Genomic DNA, 24,215 nt, shown 5'->3' with positions numbered 1-24,215 from the left:
GCCTAGAGAGGAAGAGAGGGGGGCTGCTGGTGCGCTTACAGCTTGGTGTTTTCTATGGTCCCCAAGAAGAGAATTATATATATATATAGATAATACTTTAAATGCATATATAGTAGTATGTAGCATTGGAACAAAGGGAGATAATTTTCATACAAAAACCTGCCCAGAGCTCTTGCCTGATTTTTCAAATTTTGTTTTTACCACTGTCTCTTATTAATTTTAAATTAATATCTTATTAATTTCTAGTAAACAAAGCAACTACATTTTTTTAAATCTACTATAATATAACCTAGTGCAATTACTTTTCATTTTCTTTCATTTTTGCCTATTAAAAAATTGATTTGAAAACAATATCAACTTTATTTTAATATATAAATTCTTGCCTGCACACAAAACTATGCAAAATGAATTAAATAAACCACTTGTGGTTCTTATCTTATAAAAAGAAATTGTGATTCAATTTTACAAATACATTTTTTATGAATTTTTTAAGATTTTGACCTTATCACTATCAGCCATGTTGTTTTTTCTCTAGATCTATATAGTATACTAGGCATGCTGCCCAGCTTCGCTTAGGCTTTCGAAAACATTGAGAATTTGAATGCTTAATTAATTCGCCAGAAGGTCGGTCTACGACCTCAAGAGTTATGAAGAGGTTCCTCCGTGGACATTTTTTTTCGATTTATAGCTCATATAAGGTACCGGTCAGTCGAGGTCAGTTTTGACCCCCACATCGTAGACTTTTCGGCCAACCGGCCCCCGTGTTCTGTCGCACCAAGGCAAGATCATGCCAAATTTGAAGCGCCTGCGGCGCCCGGAAGTGCCCTATCGGACACCCGACAATCTAGATCTAGATTCCTAAAAGAATTTTTTTTTTTTAAGTTTAGCCCGAGCATAATAAAAAAGAATACATTAACCAAGTTGACTTGCTGTGTCTCGAACCCGCACCACCTGCGTGGTTTAATGTACACAAACATCTCCGCTATTTAGGCACCTTATAAAATACGGAGAATGAAACACGTATTTTAAAATCTTAACTTACGCGAATATGCCTATTCTTTCAAATTAATTTTTTATCCCAAATTAGCCAGTTCATAACAAAGATTTTGTATAAAATAAATAAGTCTTGAAATAGTTTAGTCCTAATATAGAAATTTATTTTTGGAATTGATTTTAGAGAAGTTAAGAGTCTAAATCTAGATCTTAGCGTCTACGTCTAGATCTAGTTATTGCGTAGATTTAGATTTAAATCTAGTCTAGATCTAGAATCTCTAGATCTAGAATCCAAATAAATAAAATAAATTTTATGAGTTTAGGCCGGAAAAATTGTATTGTATACATTTCATAGTGTACGTAGATCTAAATCAAATTTGAATGAAATAGTTCATTTCTTTTCATTCAAAACACAGCAGATGACGTCATTAGTTAATGTACAAGCAATAGCGACGTCACAGTTTTATGCGTTCTTTTACACATATATTAATGCTTTTCCCGTTGCATAAATAATACTGTTTCTCTACATTCGAATACGCCTTTAATTTTTATTTTTCTTCTTTAAGTAAAATTGTGGTTATACATTTAAAACATCTAACATATTATTTTCAACAAAAGTCCGTAAAAAGTTCTTCATATATCGCTGCCGATTCTGACGTGATGTCCGGCGAAAATTTTTTGCGGACAGAGAAAGAGAGAGAGAGAGAGAGATGTGCGAACGTGGGGATTTATATATTAGGATATAGATCTAGAATAGTAAAAAATTTTATAAGAGATGTAGTCCATACATTAATTTTACAGAAAAAAATTATCCTCTCCTAGTCCTTTTGAAGCTAAAAATATGGGAGGGTGGGGGAGGCAGGGCCAGTAGCGTAGCGAGGGGGGGCGGGGGGGGACATAAGTCCCCGGGCGCCGACCTTAGGGGGGGCGCCAAATTGAAAGTTTGAGGGGGGGGTGCAAATGAAAAGTTCGAGGGGGGGTGCAAATCGAAAGTTTGAGGGGGGGGTGCAAATGAAAAGTTCGAGGGGGGGTGCAAATCGAAAGTTTGAGGGGGGGGTGCAAATCGAAAATTTGCTCTCGAGGGGGCGCCAAATTGGAAGTATGTCCCCGGGCGCCGGGAAGGGTCGCTACGCCTCTGGGCAGGGCGGTGGGGTAGTGTCGAATTCACAAATTATGAATTGTTGATAAGTAGTAAATAAAACCACTAGAATCTAGATTAGATCTAGATCTAAATCTAGGTAGCGGCGTCGTCGCGGGTCAGCTCGTAGTGTTTAAGTAAGTTGCAAGTATAGCCTATATAAACTAAATATAAACGTCGTGCAGGATCGATTTTATTTTGATTTGAGAGTGATATCCCTTCTAGACTCTATGTTTTATAAAAAAAAATATGGCCGCGATGTTAATGAGTCTGCTATGCAGCTAAGTTCAGTAAAATGCTAGCCTAAAGGCAAAGGCCGCCTAAAGTCTCTTCACTGATTATTAATATTATTAGTAATATTAGTGATAGTGATAACTGAGATGATGATCTAGATCTAGGACACACTAGGTTTGTTGATTTTTATTAGAGATTAACAGATTTACTTCTAGATCTAGATCTAATCTAGATCTAGAAGTCTAGATCTAGACTCTAGCTAGATTCTACATTTATTTTAATCATTTTATAATTCAAATTGATCTAGATGATCTCTAGATCTAATCTAATGTGAAAAACTGGTGACTCCTTAAATTAAAAAAATTATTTCACATTTTGAGGACGATTTACTATTTAGTATTTAGAATTTAGATTCTAGAGTAGATTTCCTCACGCGGTCAAAGCCATATTGCGATCACATTCCCGTTTTCGCTTCGTAAAATAATTGTTTGGATGCTTTATACGAAACTACCGGTATCTGCTGTAAGCATGTCCATTTCTAAATATATCCAGGTCAAATTCTTTTGTTTTCTCCTTCTGGATGACAAGTTTTTAAATTTTTAAGTTGAGGTATGACGTCAACCGGTGATCCCAGTTCCCCCGGATGAAAGCACTAGGTCCGGGATGAGATGAATAAAACTAACCAATCAAAGCTGTTTATAATTAGGTTAACTATAAATAGCTTCTACATATGTGTGGGACACTGTAAATACTATAGCTAAGGCTACTAAAGCAACCTGAGAGGTCAAATGGGGGTGATCGCAGCTGGGCTGACGATTCGGGTCGTTTTCCTCGCTGCGTAACCAATGACTTGAGCTAGACTAGCCTAGATCTAGATGCTCTATATTTCAAGCTAAGTCTAGAATCTGTATAGTTTATACATTATTCTGTGGTTTTAAATTATTTCGATCATCTACTTCTTCTAGAACTAGTTTGTGTCTCCATATACAAGCATATCTAAGCAAATGTTAGGTTTTGTCTTGTTAGTAATTGTTACGTCCCTTTGTTATGATTATTAAAATTGCGTCCCTTGAGTTATCACTGGGTCATCCGTGATGTGTTGTTAATAAATTTAATTAAAGTGTTTTTTATTTGGTTTTGCAGTCTATTAATTAATAATACAATCAACAACACGTTTAAAAGTGTAAATTATTTATTTTAGCTTTTAAAATTGGATCAAAACGTAAAAAAACTACGCTTGTTACGCAACAGGAAAATGTGACCGCCGGCAAGAAAAAAAAGGGGAAAAAAAGATCGCAAGCAGGCACGTCACTAAAACATGAATATCTCAAATACTATGCGTAGGAATACAAAATGATTTATAAATATTAGAGTAGAATGGCAGCGGAATAACACGGTACTTTCAGTTTGTTTCTGTGTGAAACGGGTACAAAATAGCGCCCGATGAAAATCGGGAGTTCGGATTTTTTTGCTATGTGTGACCGCGTTAGGAAATCTACTCTATGTTTTGAAAAATACATAAATGTTTCCACTTGGGCACTAACATTTTTTTTATTTCAAATATTTTATTTTTTATTAAGATTAATAGTATTTGTGCAAGGAGCTGGAGAGCCGCTTCTTGATATCAAAAGAGCCGCATGCGGCTCGCGAGCCGCAGGTTGCCGACCCCTGGTATACCCTGATCTCGACAGACCGGCGCCTTATATGAGCTATATTACGAAAAAACGTTTGTCGAACGACCTCCCTTGATATTCTGTGAGGAGGTAGAGGAACGCCTAGGGGTGTTATAAAAAACTCGGCATATCTGGGAAAACTTCGTAAAGTGGTCAAAACTGACCAGCAGGTAATTGTCGGAAAAGATCAACATGGAGTCTATTGTTTGCTAAAATAAAAACTAAAATAAGAACAAGGAAGAGTGGAAGTAGAGATGGAGGTAATATTGCTTGGTGAGCCATCAATAAAACAAAAAAAACAACAATATTTACAGAAAGAGGACAGGGTAAAAAATGTCATAACATAAAGAGAAAACAGAACTAGACTTGAAATTCTACGTGGCATAGCATACAATTTATCATACTAGGCACTATTTTTTTCTAGTTTGTAATATAACTTTATCAGTATAACTGGTTTTTGATAATAAATTAAACAAGTCTGTAATTGTAGTTTGCTGTTTTATAAAACTTGTCGGCCTTTTGTCCGTGTCTGCCTTTTGTCCGGAGTTCCCTGCATTTGCAACTTTTATATAATTAATTCTTAATTTATTAATTTTCTTAATTGTTTTCCAGCTTCAGTTTTTTAATAGTTTTTTTTGTACCCTACATGATTGTATCCCACAATATGTCTGTCTGCATACTGACATTGATTGTATCCCACAATACAATATGTCTACCTGCGTACTGACATTGATTGTATCCCCCAGCAAGGAATGGCTCAGTGTGTGGGCACCAAGGTTAAGTGTGGGGCCGCTGTTTTTGTGAGAACTCTACACACATTTGTTGTGCTTGGAGTGCCAACAACTTTACTTTTCAAGAACTCAAGTAAGTCTATTTTTGCTTTATACATCTGTAGTTTTCTTATCAAAATATCAATTCTAGTTTTTGCTATCAATTTTAAGATTTTAAACTTTAACAAACATCTTATTATCTTCTTATTTTAACACATGTTCCTCACACAACACTTGTGCCCATGCTACAATGTTGCTCACACAACAAATGTCTCTCACGCTACAAATGTTCCTCATGCTACAAATGTTCCTCATGCTACAAATGTTCCTCACGCTACAAATGTTCCTCATGCTACAAATGTTCCTCATGCTACAAATGTTCCTCACGCTACAAATGTTCCTCACACTACAAATGTTCCTCACTCTACAAATGTTCCTCACGCTACAAATATTCCTGATGCTACAAATGTTCCTCACGCTACAAATGTTCCTCACTCTACACATGTTCCTCACACTACAAATGTTCCTGACGCTACAAATATTCCTGATGCTACAAATGTTCCTCACGCTACAAATGTTCCTCACGCTACAAATGTTCCTCACTCTACAAATGTTCCTCACTCTACACATGTTCCTCACACTACAAATGTCCCTCACTCTACAAATGTTTTACGCTACAAATGTTCCTCACGCTACAAATGTCTCTCACGCTACAAATGTCTCTCACGCTACAAATGTACCTCACGCTACAAATGTTCCTCACGCTACAAATGTTCCTCACGCTACAAATGTTCCTCACTCTACAAATGTTCCTCATGCTACAAATGTTCCTCACTCTACAAATGTTCCTCACTCTACAAATGTTCCTCACGCTACAAATGTTCCTGATGCTACAAATGTCTCTCACGCTACAAATGTACCTCACGCTACAAATGTACCTCACGCTACAAATGTTCCTGACGCTACAAATGTTCCTCACTCTACAAATGTTCCTCACTCTACAAATGTTTCTCATGCTACAAATTTTCCTCACGCTACAAATGTTCCTCACGCTACAAATGTTCCTCACGCTACAAATGTTCCTCACGCTACAAATGTTCCTCACGCTACAAATGTTCCTCACGCTACAAATGTTCCTCAACAAATGTTCCTGATGCTACAAATGTTCCTCATGCTACAAATGTTCCTCAACAAATGTTCCTCATGCTACAAATGTTCCTCATGCTACAAATGTTCCTCACGCTACAAATGTTCCTCATGCTACAAATGTTCCTCACGCTACAAATGTTCCTCATGCTACAAATGTTCCTGATGCTACAAATGTTCCTGATGCTACAAATGTTCCTCAACAAATGTTCCTCATGCTACAAATGTTCCTTCCTTCAGTCCTCCAGCACAGTTTGCTATCTGGTGAACATGTGGTTGTTGGTGTGCTGTACATCTTAATGATGCTGTGGTCCCTGGCTATGTATTACCTGACCTGCCTCACCAACCCTGGCTACATTGTCATCAGTAAACAGAACAAAGCCTCCATGGTAAGTTTGTCTCTCTGCCTTACAACAGAAGCTGACCATTTGTCTCACATTTACAATAGGTGGGGTCAGTAAACAGAACAAAGCCTCCATGGTAAGTTTGTCTCTCTACCTTACAACAGAAGCTGACCATTTGTCTCACATTTACAATAGGTGGGGTCAGTAAACAGAACAAAGCCTCCATGGTAAGTTTGTCTCTCTGCCTTACAACAGAAGCTGACCATTTGTCTCACATTTACAATAGGTGGGGTCAGTAAACAGAACAAATCCTCCATGGTAAGTTTGTCTCTCTGCCTTACAACAGAAGCTGACCATTTGTCTCACATTTACATGTATTTGTTGTGATGTTTAGACCCACCACCTCCAGATGAAAGAGACAGCCACCAGTGATGATGACTTTGATATGGCTGATGAAGACATGGAGGTAGCCAGACCTGCGGATGATGTGGAGGATGGGACTGAGGAGAATGGTCACATGCTGTCCAGCAAGCCAGGCATCAAGTATCGGGTGTGTGACTACTGTGAGATCATGGTTGGTTGTTTTTTCTTGCCATTTTTAACTTTTATTTCCAGTCTAGGTATAAAAATGTGTCTACTTTCTTTACAGTCTGGGTATAAAATGTGTTTACTTTCTTTACAGTCTGGGTATAAAATGTGTTTACTTTCTTTACAGTATGGGTATAAAATGTGTTTACTTTCTTTACAGTCTGGGTATAAAATGTGTTTACTTTCTTTACAGCCAAGTAAAAAAGTTGTTAACCAAGACTTTTTTTTTTCCTAAAACAAATATTTTTTTTTAAATTGAAGAAAAAAAAGTTATCTGCATGAAAATATTCTAAAAATATTATGTTAGTCTAAATAGCTTAATAATTGGCATAGCAACATTTTAAAACAATTTTAATGGTAGAAAAAGATAAAAAGTACATGTATTATTTCAGTTTTTAAAAAAATTTTGTATGCTAAAAAAATTCATTGAAGCCCCAGTGGTAAAGCAAGAATTTTTTTTTTTTAGTGTTGTTTTCCACATGCCAGCAGCTTCCAAATGTTGTTGCCAGGAGACTTGGGGAAATAAGTTTGAGCACAACCAACTGTATCCCTATTAAAAAATCTCTAGTGTGATTTGGAGCATAGGACTCTAAAGCGTTATTGGCCCTTTCACCTGTTGATAACTAAATTGTGTCTAAAGAGTATTTTAAACTGACTGACTAGACAAGTTAAAATAACCAGGTCTGAGTTTTGTTGAGGTGATTTGAAAGCACATTTGGCCAAACAAAATGAAGTACCTGAGTTTTGTTGGGGTGATTTGAAAGCACATATGGCCAAACAAAATGAAGTACCTGAGTTTTGTTGGGGTGATTTGAAAGCACATATGGCCAAACAAAATGAAGTACCTGAGTTTTGTTGGGGTGATTTGAAAGCACATATGGCCAAACAAAATAAACTACCTGAGTTTTTTCCAGCAACCAATGAGGGCCAAGCACTGTGAGGACTGCAACAAGTGTGTCAGGAAGTTTGACCACCACTGCCCATGGCTGGAGGCGTGTATAGGGGAGAGAAATCACCGCTACTTTTGGCTGTTCCTCCTCTCAACATTTGTGCTCATTGCCTGCACCTTCTACATCACATGGTCAGGAATTTTTGCATTTCTTCTATTTTTTTTTTTTTACAAGTTTTAATACAACTTGCTTCCTCTGTCTTCCTCCTGTCTGTCTAGACTGAAACGGGTGAGCAAAATTTTAGGCACTTCTAACTGATCAATTTCTCTGAAATTTGGCACTTGAGGTCAAGATCCAATGAAAATACAATTTGACATTAAATTAGACTTAATTAGATGACTAATTAATTTTGAGTGAATTTATAAAAATTTATCATGTTCATTAGGTGCACAATAGTTTTTAGTCATGTATTAAAATTTTTGAAGTACTAAAAAAAGCATGGGTTTTTTTTTGTCATGAAACTACTGTATTAAAGATTTTAGAGTACTGAAAAAAATGCATTTAAAAAATGCATAAAAATAAAAACAAGCATTTATGTAAAAATGCACTAAAAAGAAAATTAAAAATTGTGTAAATATTAAACAATGAAGTACTATTTGAATAACTAGGAAGAAAAGCGTGGGTGTTGATAAATTTACGCACTGAATACATTTACTATGGACACTGACCTTCCTATTCCCTCTCCTAATAGACACTGACCTTCCGAGAGGCGTCAAAACGGCCAATCACAAAACGGCCCTGTCAAAACGGCCCCAACATGAGAGCCCCGTCAAATTGACCCAGTCAAAATGGCCAGCGACATATGGACCCCGTCATAAAGGCTCCAGACAAAAGGGCTCCAGTCAATAAGGCTCCTGACAAATAGGCTCCTGCCATTTAGTTTCTCCACAAAACTGTCCCCGTCATTACGACTCCCGACAAATGGCTAGCGTCATTTTGGCTCTTGACAAAAAGGCTCCTGTCAATTTGGCTCCAGACAAAAGGACCACTGACAATACGGTTTCTGTAGAGACTAAGTCTCCCGGCAAAGCAGTCTAATTGAATATGACTGCTGCCAGTGGGACCCCTGCATCAATATTCTTTAGAGTTAGCTTATCCAACACTCTTAAGTAATACAACGTATGCATCTCTTGTTCGGCAGGCCTTATTTTTATATTAGTTTATCTATTATAAGAAATAGTATGTTTTAATTTAAGGGTCATCTATCTGTGACTTCCATAATTGAGTCGGTTATAGGCTGTTCCAACTCATTGTGTGGGTAGAAGGGTCCATGCTGTACCTTGCTACCTCCAGTATGCTTGTAGGTAATCAAAACAAAATGTCGTTATCCTGTAAACATCATGTATATCGTACATTTTCACTTCTGTGCTCGCTTTTATGCAACAGATCTTTACTGTTGTAAATTAAACATTATCAAAATTTTAGAATTGATAGATTTTAGCTGTTAAGGGCTTGATTTGTTTGAGAAATGATGTTGTTAGTTCATGAAAAACAATTTTATTCAGGCATTAAAAAGAGGTTATAGTAGTAGTGGAGGTAGGACAAAATTGTTACTTTAATGCCAGTAGCTGTCATACCATTCATTTGTCGGGAGCCAAAATGTCGGGAGCCCATTAGTCGGTAGCCAATAATGCCAATATGTTCATGAGCCCATTTGTTGGGAGCCCATTTGTTGTGAGCCCTTATGTCGGGAGCCAATATGTCGGGAGCCAGTATGTCCTGAGCCTATTTGTCGGGAGCCAATATGTTGAGTGTCCAATTGTCGGGAGCCTAAATGTTGGGAGCTCATTTGTCGGGAGCCTATATGTCGCGAGTCATAACGGGAGCCCATTTGACGGGAGCCAAGAAGTCTGGGCCCTTTTGACTGGTTCGTTTTGTCGGGGGTCGATTTGACAGGGTCATATTAACGGGACCGTTTTGACAGGGCACCCTGACCTTCATATTCCCTTACCTAATGGACACTGACCTTCATATTCCATCTCCTTAGTAACCATCATATTCTCTCTCTTGTAGGAATGCCTTTGAATTCCGCTTGTTTTGGTCTGACTGGATAGAAACCAATGCCATCCTGTTTATTGATGTTTTCATCCTCTTCATTGGTGGGATGGTGGTCATGGGGCTACTGGGCTTTCATAGCTACCTCATGTTTAAGGTAATTTCCCCCCACCCCCATGAAACAATAAAGGTCAAGCAGAACTTGTTACCTCCTTAATTTTAAATCGTTAAAAAACTAAATTATCTGCCCCTAATAACCGTCAATTTTTTTTTTGACCCGGCTCTGCGATTGTAAACATTTGGTGTGAACAAGGGTTAGATAGTCAGCTTTTGTGCATGGTGGTGCCCAGGCAGAGAATTACAGAGATGACATGTTTTTTTATCTATTGCAGGGTTTGACAACCTGGGAGGCTGCTTCAAGGGAGAGAATCACCTACCTCAAGTACCTGGATGAGGATTATAACCCCTTTAATGAGGGCTTGTGTAGAAACTTGTACCAGTTTCTATTTGCTTGCAGATTCAGAAAGTGGGAAAAGGTGTATGCGCAGAAAGCTAGGGGGGCTAATGGGCTTGTATAAAAATAAAGGGGGGGGGGGGGCTAATGGGCTTGTATAGAAATAAAGGGGGGGGGCCTAATGGGCTTTTATTAAAAATAAGGGGGGGGGGGGGGGCCTAATGGGCTTTTATTAAAAAATAAGGGGGGGGGGCCTAATGGGCTTTTATTAAAAAATAAGGGGGGGGGGCCTAATGGGCTTTTATTAAAAAATAAGGGGGGGGGGGGCCTAATGGGCTTGTATAGAAATAAAGGGGGGGGGGGGCCTAATGGGCTTTAATAAAAAAGGGGGTGGGGGTAATGTTTGGATGTTTCAATTACTACTTTTTCATTAGGCAACAATAATGTATTTCAGAACTGTTGAACACATTTTCATTGCTAATTATGTCCAGCCCTGTCTGAATAATTGTTAATTTAAGAGTTTTAAAACTCAATATTTTCTGTAGTGTTGGCCCATTTGAAGCTGGCTTCTAGCTTGTTTAGCTAAATGGTTAGATCAGCATTCCAATTGTTGATGGGATTTTACCAATCTTTTGCTTTATACTGTTATTTATGTCAAGCTACAATTTATTAAGGTGATATTGGACTCAAAACATTTTTTTATCACTGATTGTACCAAGAAATTTTTTTTAAAGATTGTTTTCCTGAATTGTTGTAAAAATGTTAGACACATGATTGTTGTACCTGTATGTCATGACTCATAAATTGCTTTCATGTATCCTTTTGCTCTTAAATTTATGAGGTTTTGTTTAGTTAATTTATGTTTGAGGCAAATCTTGTAACTCAATATATTTAGTTATTGGTGGTGTCAAGTTCATTTAGAACAATTCATCTTTTGGCATGTTTTTTTTTTTCTACTGCTAATTTAAAACTTCCACTGTGTAATGAGATCAAGAGCAGACAATTTGTGCTGGTCATAAAATGTCAACACCTTTACAGAAAAGGCAATGTATTGTTAGAACTGGCCTTCAATATGCTGTCAGTAGAATATTATACACTACTACAGTTTTTGCTCTCCATTTGTGCAATAAAAACAAATTGTAGTCTTTGTCAATAAATGACGTTCAATTGAGCACCTAGTTGATTTTTTGTTTAAAAATTGATTAAACAGGCACAGCTTGAAAAAAAAGGATGTTTATTTTTTAAATGATCAAGTAAAACACATACATGATTGTAAACAAAACATCAAAGTACAGATCCCCTCCCTACATAAACAGCATCAAAGTACAGACAACCCCTACATTAACAATCATATGTACATTCTAGTGAGTCTATATACATCATTAGAGGCTAACTTTACAGTCTGACATGAACTGACACCCCCCACCCCCCTAATTCTAAGCCAATCTAGCAGGAATCCTAAGGTTCACCCACCAGGTGACAGTCTCATGTTCAGGTCCTGCCACGCCTACATTTTAAATGGCTACACAGAATCAGCAAAATGATACAGAAACACTTCAAGTCGACTATGAGTTTCATAATGAATGAATAAATAGGTGAATGATTCAATGAATGGATACCCCCATGAGAAACTTATGGCTTTTCTCTGGATCACTTGTATAATGATCTTGACATCAACCATGGCTAGAACACTGATAGCACCCACCTGTTTGTACACAACTCCACTACTATTTACATAGATAGATACATTCAAACAAAACAGAGGGAACATCTTGCTGCCACTCATGTCATTCAACAGACTGTACACAGTTTATACAAATCTTCAATTCTACTCGCCTCAAATTTCTAAAACTGAAAGCTAGATCAAGCACAGGAAATCCATGGTGCTCTTACAGCTTAGGTTTGAAGGTCTGGAGAGATTTGAAAATGGTGGTGTGCATTTAAAAGTACAAGGAGCAAACATTAACCCCCCCCCCCCCCCCCCAACAGCCACATGTACCCCTAATGTTTAGCAAAAGCCAGGTGAAGGACAATATGTAAAGACAGCAGCTCCCAGATAGACCTCTCACACCCCCCCCCCCCCTACACAGAGATGGTACACAACTCAGTGCTATCAACCAGAAATGACTTATTGGCTGTAAGATGGTGTTCATGCTACGTGTCACTCTTCCACAATTTGATTGTTTTATCATTCTCCAGGGCAGCTGAGGCTATGATGTTTTCTGTTGGGTGGCATGCACAGCTCAGTACAACATCTGAAAGTACAAGCTTGACCAATAGATATACAACACACAATTGTCACAATCTTGAACAATAGATATACAACACACAATTGTCACAAGCTTGAACAATAGATATACAACACACAATTGTCACAAGCTTGACCAATAGATATACAACACACACAATTGTCACAAACAACTTTTGGACTGGTCAGAACTTTCAAAACATTTGACATTTTTATAAAACTACAATTGGTTGTAAAGAAAGTGTACCCTAGATCTAGCTAGCTACAATGCCTACTCACAGACCCCTCAAATTTGACCCACATCCTGATCATAATTATCCTCGCATAGTTTATTATTAACGTATATTTAAATAGCTGACTTTTTATAGAGTAGATTTTGGTTTATACTTTAACCAAGATTGTCTATGTGCAACAGTCTTTCAATGATTGACCTAGATACCATTCATCAATGACGCAGCCACAGCACACATGCAGGGTCAACCAAAGTTCACAGCAAGGACCAAAGGACTCCCACCAGCCATAACATTGGCAGGTAGGTGTGGGGAGATTGGTCCAGTATGGAGCTTGTAGACAGAAGCGGATAACAGATAGGGGACTAATAGTTACAAGTAAAACATTGCTCATTGCTTTAGAGAATGTTCATTGTTACTGAAGGCAAAGGCGTTACCTTTGCAGCTAAATTATAATTCAGTAACCTGGGTGTCAAAATTGTTAAGATAAAGACAAAACCGTATACATAGGTAGACCTACTTAGAATAACTGAGCACATCTGGCAATGTAATCTTGACCCTTAGAATAACTGAGCACATCTGAGTGAGCCTGACTAACCTGTATGTCCAGCCAATTTTTGAACAACTTCTTTGGTTTGAAGATTCCAGATGTAGACCATGTTATCCTCAGACCCTGACACTATCCACTGCAAGGGAAACAAAACATTTGCAATCTGCCTTGTATTGGTCACTAAAGTATGTTAATAGATTTCACAAGCAACCAATGCTTTTATGATTTAAGAAAGTAGTTGGCAGTGGAAGTGGTTTAAAAATTGAGTTACATTTGCCACAAACACTGTAAATAAAAGTTTATAAAAGAGGAGAGCAATCACTCCATCTATGCTTTAAGAATGGTCTGTTATTAAAAATGTTTTTTTAATCAGTTTTTTATCCATACATTGTAAGCATACATCATACCATGAAATCAGTAGGCCTACAGCACACATACATCATACCAATGAAATCATTTATTTCTGTTAATTTATTGACCAAATTATGTAAGCACAAAATATGGCAAAGTTTGCCAAAGTTATGACAAACTTACTGTCACTATTCAGAAGTGTCACACCCCAGCACATACTATGTCAAGCCAAAAAATAAAAATGGAGCTCTAATTAAAACTTACCTTCCCACCAGTGACTGAGAAGTTGGCAAAAACACAATACTTTTCATTTTTGTGGCCTAGGTATGTCTTTAAACACTGAGGAAACGAACAATTCAAGAATGTCTCAAACGTGTCTAAAATATATCTCTTGCATAATATCTTAACTCTTTAAGACCGTAACGAAGCTCCCAGCATCCGATAAATATTTCTCTATTTAATTCATTGTTTTTCAGAATCCAAGTTTTTAATCGTAAATCTAGGTCATGATAACGCTAGAGCGGCCATTTTTCGTTGTATTTACTTCTTGTAGTTTTCTCGTTAGATCGATTTTGTATTTTATAGAATTTATTTTGTAACACAACTCGGAAAACGGCATTTTTTAACACTGCGGAATGCCGTTTAGCGGCCGCGTCTAAAAGTTTACGCCGCCGCATTATAAAATTAACGAAAATTAAAGTATTTATACTTTCGTTTTCTATGAATAAGAACTCATGAAAAGTTATTCTTATTATTAATTTTTCCGACAGAAGCGTAATTTTTGCAAGGAAAAATCAACTCTTTATTTTTTCTTCTTTAAAACTAAGTAATTATCTTTCTTCAGTAAATAATTCCTTAAAGTTTATATCAGTGTGTAGGGTATTCAATTACGATTAATTTTTATCAATCATGTGTGGGGTTTAAATTAACGGGTAAAAAGATATGGGTCATTTAGCCGCACGGGTACTGAAAAAAAATGAGTGAAAAAAAATAATTCCGGTAAAACGTGAAAATAATTACGGGCTTAAAGAGTTAAGGCTAAATTATCAGTAACAAAGCAAGAAGAGGAGAGTCACCTTTCCTTTTGAGTAGTCCCATAGCTTGAGTGTACTGAAGATAGAAACAAAGAAATTATAAGGCCTGGGGGTTCAACAAACAAACACTAATATGGAAGGATAAAACAAAGATGTAACCAGCATTCACTCACTTGTCAAGTGTTGCTGCCAGAATATATTTCCCATTGGGTGAGAACTTGACAAATGAAACAGGTGGGTTATCATCATCTGAAGGGGAAAAATAGACAATCAACAATATGGCAGACCACAACACAACCAGTGCTACACAAGTCATGATCCAAGAGCTACACAAGTCATGATCCAAGCGCTACACAAGTCATGATACAAGAGCAACACAAGTCATGATACAAGAGGTCATGATACAAGAGCTTCACAAGTCATGATAGGTCATGATACAAGAGGTCAGAAGTCATGATACAAGAGGTTATGATACAAGAGCTTCACAAGTCATGATACAAGAGGTTATGATACAAGAGCTTCACAAGTCATGATACAAGAGGTTATGATACAAGAGGTTATGATACAAGAGATCAGAAGTCATGATACAAGAGCTACACAAGTCATGATACAAGAGGTCAGAAGTCATGATACAAGAGCTACACAAGTCATGATACAAGAGGTCAGAAGTCATGATACAAGAGGTCAGAAGTCATGATACAAGAGCTACACAAGTCATGATACAAGAGCTACACAAGTCATGATACAAGAGCTACACAAGTCATGATACAAGAGGTCAGAAGTCATGATACAAGAGGTCAAAAGTCATGATACAAGAGCTACACAAGTCATGATACAAGAGCTACACAAGTCATGATACAAGAGGTCAGAAGTCATGATACAAGAGCTACACAAGTCATGATACAAGACGTCAGAAGTCATGATACAAGAGGTCAGAAGTCATGATACAAGAGGTCATGATACAAGAGGTCATGATACAAGAGATCAGGTGATGTGTGGTTGGGCCAGGTGTGCCTGTACTTACCCATCAGAGTCTTCAAACACTGGCCTGAGGCTGTATCCCATATGCGACTGGTGGACACAAATATTGCATGTGGTTACTCACAATGTGAAATCATCTTTACATATTAATAACTATACTAGTTGCCATGTGGTTACTCACAATGTTAAATCATCTTTACATATTAATAACTATACTAGTTGCCATGTGGTTACTCACAATGTTAAATCATCTTTACATATTAATAACTATACTAGTTGCCATGTGGTTACTCACAATGTTAAATCATCTTTACATATTAATAACTATACTAGTTGCCATGTGGTTACTCACAATGTGAAATCATCTTTACATATTAATAACTATACTAGTTGCCATGTGGTTACTCACAATGTTAAATCATCTTTACATATTAATAACTTTACTAGTTGCCATGCGGTTACTCACAATGTGAAATCATCTTTACATATTAATAACTATACTAGTTGCCATGTGGTTACTCACAATGTTAAATCATCTTTACATATTAATAACTTTACTAGTTGCCATGCGGTTACTCACAATGTGAAATCATCTTTACATATTAATAACTATACTAGTTGCCATGTGGTTACTCACAATGTTAAATCATCTTTACATATTAATAACTATACTAGTTGCCATGTGGTTACTCACAATGTTAAATCATCTTTACATATTAATAACTATACTAGTTGCCATGTGGTTACTCACAATGTTAAATCATCTTTACATATTAATAACTATACTAGTTGCCATGTGGTTACTCACAATGTGAAATCATCTTTACATATTAATAACTATACTAGTTGCCATGTGGTTACTCACAATGTTAAATCATCTTTACATATTAATAACTTTACTAGTTGCCATGCGGTTACTCACAATGTGAAATCATCTTTACATATTAATAACTATACTAGTTGCCATGTGGTTACTCACAATGTTAAATCATCTTTACATATTAATAACTTTACTAGTTGCCATGCGGTTACTCACAATGTGAAATCATCTTTACATATTAATAACTATACTAGTTGCCATGTGGTTACTCACAATGTTAAATCATCTTTACATATTAATAACTATACTAGTTGCCATGTGGTTACTCACAATGTTAAATCATCTGTACATATTAATAACTATACTAGTTGCCATGTGGTTACTCACAATGTTAAATCATCTTTAAATATTAATAACTATACTAGTTGCCATGCGGTTACTCACAATGTTAAATCATCTTTACATATTAATAACTATACTAGTTGCCATGTGGTTACTCACAATGTTAAATCATCTTTACATATTAATAACTATACTAGTTGCCATGTGGTTACTCACAATGTTAAATCATCTTTACATATTAATAACTATACTAGTTGCCATGTGGTTACTCACAATGTGAAATCATCTTTACATATTAATAACTATACTAGTTGCCATGCGGTTACTCACAATGTTAAATCATCTTTACATATTAATAACTATACTAGTTGCCATGCGGTTACTCACAATGTTAAATCATCTTTACATATTAATAACTATACTAGTTGCCATGTGGTTACTCACAATGTTAAATCATCTTTACATATTAATAACTATACTAGTTGCCATGTGGTTACTCACAATGTGAAATCATCTTTACATATTAATAACTATACTAGTTGCCATGTGGTTACTCACAATGTTAAATCATCTTTACATATTAATAACTATACTAGTTGCCATGTGGTTACTCACAATGTTAAATCATCTTTACATATTAATAACTATACTAGTTGCCATGTGGTTACTCACAATGTTAAATCATCTTTACATATTAATAACTATACTAGTTGCCATGTGGTTACTCACAATGTTAAATCATCTTTACATATTAATAACTATACTAGTTGCCATGTGGTTACTCACAATGTGAAATCATCTTTACATATTAATAACTATACTAGTTGCCATGTGGTTACTCACAATGTTAAATCATCTTTACATATTAATAACTATACTAGTTGCCATGTGGTTACTCACAATGTTAAATCATCTTTACATATTAATAACTATACTAGTTGCCATGTGGTTACTCACAATGTTAAATCATCTTTACATATTAACCATTAATGTCCCGTAACGCCCGCTGCCGCCCGACACCGTTAATGTCCCGTAACGCCCGCTTAAAATACGCATAGAAAAATTAAATTTGTTTCATTAAAATTTGGCCTACAAATCCTAATTTTTAACTAAACAGGAAGTCGGATAGTTTCAGCGTCCTTTTCTGGTCTTATAATTTCAATGGCGCTTTTGAAAGATAAAAAATAATAGTTTTTTTCTATCTCGAAATTTTAGACTCATCTGTCCTTTTTTTAGTAGATTTAATATTAAAAATAAAATAAAATAATGCCTCTAAACGTATCTAGGCATGTATTTTATGAATTATTTATCTTAAACATAACCAAATTGATATTTAACTGTTAAATTCGATGCATAGTTGTTTAGACAAAAATAAATAAAGTTGACTACCGAAAATGACCTGTTTTGAATTTTCTCCGACATTTTTTATTTTTTTACTGTACTTTTACCGAATATAATATATTCTATTTAATACTGTTGGAAAGCCAGGTTTATTCTTAACATTAAGCAGTAGTTTTTATCTTAAATTTCAATTTCATTTAGACAAAAACAAATATTTTGTGAAACTATTTACTTGATCATACAGAGTTATGCTCCTTACATTGGGCCGTCATGGGTGGAGTTTTGGTAGAATGAATGGGACATTAATGGTTAATAACTATACTAGTTGCCATGACTTTATCTAACCTAGAGGCCATCACAGACCAACTTACCAGAGGCCATCATAGCTACTTGAGACAATCAAGGAACCGTCTCTGTTGAAGTGGACCTGCAACAGACCATAAGTATCAACAGGTGTCACCCTCACATTAGACCATAGCCTCCTCATTTACATATCAGGTGGTGTTGTTTTTTTAAATATTTTTCTGGATTTGTTATTTAGTATTGGTTAATTGGTAAATTTTTTAACGTTATACATTTAAATTTAAGACAATATTCCTGCATAATTTATTATTTTTTTCATGGATGTGCATATCTATGTTTTCTAAGAAGTGACAGAGTTGAAAATGTGATGTGGCTTAGAGTTAGTGAAACCATGTGTATGTCTGGACTGTGTTCAGATGGAGGAATGTGATGTGTCTTAGTGAAACCATGTGTATGTCTGGACTGTGTTCAGATGGAGGAATGTGATGTGGCTTAGAGTTAGTGAAACCATGTGTATGTCTGGACTGTGTTCAGATGGAGGAATGTGATGTGTCTTAGAGTTAGTGAAACCATGAATATGTCTGGACTGTGTTCAGATGGAGGAATGTGATGTGTCTTAGTGAAACCATGTGTATGTCTGGACTGTGTTCAGATGGAGGAATGTGATGTGGCTTAGAGTTAGTGAAACCATGTGTATGTCTGGACTGTGTTCAGATGGAGGAATGTGATGTGGCTTAGGGTTAGTGAAACCATGGGTATGTCTGGACTGTGTTCAGATGGAGGAATGTGATGTGGCTTAGAGTTAGTGAAACCATGAATATGTCTGGACTGTGTTCAGATGGAGGAATGTGATGTGGCTTAGAGTTAGTGAAACCATGAATATGTCTGGACTGTGTTCAGATGGAGGAATGTGATGTGGCTTAGGGTTAGTGAAACCATGTGTATGTCTGGACTGTGTTCAGATGGAGGAATGTGATGTGTCTTAGTGAAACCATGAGTATGTCTGGACTGTGTTCAGATGGAGGAATGTGATGTGGCTTAGGGTTAGTGAAACCATGTGTATGTCTGGACTGTGTTCAGATGGAGGAATGTGATGTGGCTTAGAGTTAGTGAAACCACGTGTATGTCTGGACTGTGTTCAGATGGAGGAATGTGATGTGGCTTAGAGTTAGTGAAACCATGAATATGTCTGGACTGTGTTCAGATGGAGGAATGTGATGTGGCTTAGAGTTAGTGAAACCATGAATATGTCTGGACTGTGTTCAGATGGAGGAATGTGATGTGGCTTAGGGTTAGTGAAACCATGGGTATGTCTGGACTGTGTTCAGATGGAGGAATGTGATGTGGCTTAGAGTTAGTGAAACCATGTGTATGTCTGGACTGTGTTCAGATGGAGGAATGTGATGTGGCTTAGAGTTAGTGAAACCATGAATATGTCTGGACTGTGTTCAGATGGAGGAATGTGATGTGGCTTAGAGTTAGTGAAACCATGAATATGTCTGGACTGTGTTCAGATGGAGGAATGTGATGTGGCTTAGGGTTAGTGAAACCATGGGTATGTCTGGACTGTGTTCAGATGGAGGAATGTGATGTGGCTTAGAGTTAGTGAAACCATGTGTATGTCTGGACTGTGTTCAGATGGAGGAATGTGATGTGGCTTAGAGTTAGTGAAACCATGTGTATGTCTGGACTGTGTTCAGATGGAGGAATGTGATGTGGCTTAGAGTTAGTGAAACCATGAATATGTCTGGACTGTGTTCAGATGGAGGAATGTGATGTGGCTTAGAGTTAGTGAAACCATGAATATGTCTGGACTGTGTTCAGATGGAGGAATGTGATGTGGCTTAGGGTTAGTGAAACCATGGGTATGTCTGGACTGTGTTCAGATGGAGGAATGTGATGTGGCTTAGAGTTAGTGAAACCATGTGTATGTCTGGACTGTGTTCAGATGGAGGAATGTGATGTGGCTTAGAGTTAGTGAAACCATGAATATGTCTGGACTGTGTTCAGATGGAGGAATGTGATGTGGCTTAGAGTTAGTGAAACCATGAATATGTCTGGACTGTGTTCAGATGGAGGAATGTGATGTGGCTTAGAGTTAGTGAAACCATGAGTATGTCTGGACTGTGTTCAGATGGAGGAATGTGATGTGGCTTAGGGTTAGTGAAACCATGGGTATGTCTGGACTGTGTTCAGATGGAGGAATGTGATGTGGCTTAGAGTTAGTGAAACCATGAATATGTCTGGACTGTGTTCAGATGGAGGAATGTGATGTGGCTTAGGGTTAGTGAAACCATGGGTATGTCTGGACTGTGTTCAGATGGAGGAATGTGATGTGGCTTAGAGTTAGTGAAACCATGTGTATGTCTGGACTGTGTTCAGATGGAGGAATGTGATGTGGCTTAGAGTTAGTGAAACCATGAATATGTCTGGACTGTGTTCAGATGGAGGAATGTGATGTGGCTTAGGGTTAGTGAAACCATGAATATGTCTGGACTGTGTTCAGATGGAGGAATGTGATGTGGCTTAGAGTTAGTGAAACCATGAATATGTCTGGACTGTGTTCAGATGGAGGAATGTGATGTGGCTTAGGGTTAGTGAAACCATGAGTATGTCTGGACTGTGTTCAGATGGAGGAATGTGATGTGGCTTAGTGAAACCATGTGTATGTCTGGACTGTGTTCAGATGGAGGAATGTGATGTGGCTTAGTGAAACCATGAGTATGTCTGGACTGTGTTCAGATGGAGGAATGTGATGTGGCTTAGGGTTAGTGAAACCATGTGTATGTCTGGACTGTGTTCAGATGGAGGAATGTGATGTGGCTTAGGGTTAGTGAAACCATGAATATGTCTGGACTGTGTTCAGATGGAGGAATGTGTCTGATCTAAACTTCTTACTGCGGTCACTGGATCTGAGTGGGCGGGTAACGTCTTCAGACATTTGCCAGTCTTCACATCCCAAATACGAACACTCTCATCAAACTGAAACAAAATCAAGCCTTGGGCTAGAAGCTGTTGTACAGGTTCATAAATGTGGTTAGAGTCTCAAGTCCATACAGAGAGCATATAAGCAATGGGATACTTACAGAACCAGAGACAATAAGATTACTTTGTGGATTAAAATTACAGCAGAAAACATAATTGCTGTGTCCCTTCAGCGTCTTTAAACACTTGCCCTGAAACATCACATTATAGTGGAATCACAACATTTGTGTCAAGCCAGTTATGTTATTCTAATTAGTCTAACGAGCTGACCCGCGGTTAACCATATGCCGTTATCTAGTTATTTTCTGCTTATCGGCAATTCATAATTTGTGAATTCGACAACCCCTTCGATTAAATACTAAATTATCTGCCCCTAATAGCCATCACAAATTCGATCCAGCTCTAAACATTCGTCGTGAACCAAAGCTAACCAGACTTGTGTGGAAGGGTAGCTATATGCCTGGAAAGCAAGAGAGGGGAAGCGAGGCGTGCTTACGTGGTGGTGTCCCGCATGGTCCCCATGTAGAGAATTATTTATATAGATTGCATAGCATTAGTCAGTTATAAAACTGAGGAGAAAACTGACCGTAGCGAAGTCCCAAATTTTAAGGGTTTTATCATCCGATGCACTGACCAGTAACTTGCTGTCTGTTGACCATGCGACATCACTCAGACCCTAAGCCAACAACAAATCAGAAGGTAAGTCATGATACAAGATATTAAAAGATAACCAATGAAACAAGATGTAGTGATTGATATTTGTAATAACAGTTAGGCTTTAGACCAATGGTGTATTTAAGAGAGAATTCGTGATTAAGAAAAAACATTACCAGTTTGTGACCAGAAATAGTTTTCTCAAATTTCCCATCGTAAGCACCCCAAATTTTGATTAGTTTATCAGCAGCTGAGAGGAAGTTTTAAACATTTATAGCATTAATTATACGAGAAGCATTCAAAATCAACTGGCATCAGCTTAATTCCCATGCATTCAAATCTAACTTTCACCCATCAGTTACATGACTTGCAGCTAGAAAAAGGATGTCAGGGGTTTAGTTGAACTTACAAGAACTGGCCAACCATTCTCCGTTTGGGCTGAACTTGACAGAAGACAAAGCTTTAGTGTGGCCAGCTAGGGTAAACTTGAGAGAGTAGTTGGGTTTCTGATGACAAAATACCAGAGATGGATCAATGGTAATGACAAGGTAATATTAAGAGATGTACAAATGCTTACAAGACTGACCAACTGGACCAGAGATGTAAAAATGCTTACAAGACTTTGTGAGCTTGACTTTGTGCCTCCTGAGCCTTGTGAGGTTGTGGTGGTGGTGTTAGAAGCAGAGCCAGAAAGTGAAGGTTTCACATCCAAAGACTCCACTTTTGTAGAGTTTGTCTCCTCAGACATGATGGCTTACCCTAGTGAACAAAGGAAGATAAATTAGCTATATAATGCTTTAGGGTTAGTATAAGGGAGTAGTAGATGGATCAAGTTATAAATTGATTCCTGATAGAATATTTTAGATTGACAAAGAAACAAAATTGAGCACCAGCTTGATAAATGCAACCAAGCTGGACCAAATACATATGAGAGTGCTAGTGGGGTATGAGGCTATGTTCTGGAGGCTTATCCAGATGAGAAAACCTGACTTGTAACATAATCCTAACTTCGGTTAGTTTGAGTGCATTAATAGCATTCTTAAAGAAATTAGAATGCAGAATTATGTTTTGTATTTGAAATCTGTTTGCCACAACAAAAAAGCTTAAGATGATCAAATTAAAATGGGAGAATTGTTATACAGGTGTCTGATAATGAATCTTCTTTAAAAAATGGGTTTTAGGCTACTGGTAGTTAACTAAATAGTAAATAGTAGTAAATACACACATTGCTGGCTCATGTCAATGCTAACCATCCATGTCCCTAACCCCACACACCTATTTTATGGAAGAGTCTATTATCGGACACCAGTATCTATACTAGATCTATAATCATCCACCTATAGATTTATAGATCAAGATACAAGAAGTAAAGCAGTTGTAGATAAAGTTGCTAGAATCTAGCATGAAAACAAACCAGTGTGTGTGAGTACTAGTGTGTACTGTGTTGTGGTTGGTCTGTCTGACAAAGTCACAACCTAGTCCAGATTTCTAGATAGTCTCTTAAGTCTCAAGCGGCTAGCTAGATGTTCTAGATCTAGATTGTCTAAGCCCTAGATCCTCTAGATCTACTTTGTTGTTTTTATTATTTTCTTTCAGGCAACCAGGAGAGGATGCAGATCTTATTATTCTGAGATTATAATAAAAATTTCCTACAAACCCAAATTTGTAACAAATCCCAATGAATCTAGAATCTAGCCCTGTAGTTTGATCTTTATCTAGATCTAGATCTAAACTCAAGAAGAGAGCAAGCTTATTTCTAGATTTTCAGTAGCGTTCAGTATGGAGTATGGAGTCAGAAATCAGAAAGGATGTGCTGAGCGACAGGCCAGGATAAAGGCCGCGATCCGACTGATCACACAAGTCTAGTAGACTACACGAGCTCCATCTATTCAAACTACTGCAGCTTATCTTAATTTTGAAACTTTTAGCATACCTTAAATCCAAAAGTCTTCTTGTCTCTGTTTATAAAATGAAATGGCTGAATTGAGTTGGAAAATATTATGCAAATTTCAGAAATTGAGGATTGATCCTGGATAGCTACTGGTTTTCGTAAACTCTACCAAAGTGCCAAAACACTAGATTTCTAGTAAG

At 37.2% G+C, this 24,215-nt stretch overlaps 2 protein-coding genes across 5 annotated transcripts; one reads left to right on the top strand and one right to left on the bottom strand.

Annotated features, from left to right (window-relative positions):
- Nucleotides 1-2,367: 2,367 nt before the first annotated feature.
- Nucleotides 2,368-10,417, top strand: LOC131939344 (palmitoyltransferase ZDHHC12-B). Of its 3 annotated transcripts, none has more exons than XM_059297605.1 (7): nt 2,368-2,539; nt 4,789-4,902; nt 6,195-6,343; nt 6,693-6,872; nt 7,801-7,967; nt 9,850-9,988; nt 10,224-10,417. In XM_059297605.1, exons 2-7 carry the CDS (start codon nt 4,791-4,793, stop codon nt 10,407-10,409), a joined length of 933 nt encoding a protein of 310 aa, XP_059153588.1. In that variant the 5' UTR covers nt 2,368-2,539; nt 4,789-4,790; the 3' UTR covers nt 10,410-10,417. The 3 variants fall into 3 exon arrangements, with proteins under 3 accessions (XP_059153588.1, XP_059153587.1, XP_059153590.1); XM_059297604.1 differs by having other exon boundaries at nt 4,785-4,902; XM_059297607.1 differs by lacking the exons at nt 2,368-2,539; nt 4,789-4,902; nt 6,195-6,343 and adding an exon at nt 6,507-6,525.
- A 1,085-nt stretch (nt 10,418-11,502) lies between these two features.
- On the bottom strand, nt 11,503-24,215 carry LOC131939343 (WD repeat-containing protein 5). Of its 2 annotated transcripts, none has more exons than XM_059297602.1 (14): nt 24,058-24,215; nt 22,741-22,883; nt 22,534-22,630; nt 22,301-22,374; nt 22,057-22,146; nt 21,572-21,661; nt 21,384-21,467; nt 18,554-18,609; nt 15,723-15,769; nt 14,872-14,947; nt 14,741-14,774; nt 13,929-14,003; nt 13,362-13,449; nt 11,503-12,540 (listed from the first exon to the last, which is right to left on the bottom strand). In XM_059297602.1, exons 2-14 carry the CDS (start codon nt 22,870-22,872, stop codon nt 12,440-12,442), a joined length of 1,044 nt encoding a protein of 347 aa, XP_059153585.1. In that variant the 5' UTR covers nt 22,873-22,883; nt 24,058-24,215; the 3' UTR covers nt 11,503-12,439. The 2 variants fall into 2 exon arrangements, with proteins under 2 accessions (XP_059153585.1, XP_059153586.1); XM_059297603.1 differs by lacking the exon at nt 24,058-24,215 and adding an exon at nt 23,782-23,867.

This window comes from Physella acuta, unplaced genomic scaffold (assembly GCF_028476545.2).
Source record: "Physella acuta isolate Inbredline_101_S28 unplaced genomic scaffold, ASM2847654v3 ptg000275l, whole genome shotgun sequence".
Classification (NCBI taxonomy): domain Eukaryota; kingdom Metazoa; phylum Mollusca; class Gastropoda; family Physidae; genus Physella; species Physella acuta.
This window is presented reverse-complemented; position numbering and strand designations above follow the sequence as displayed.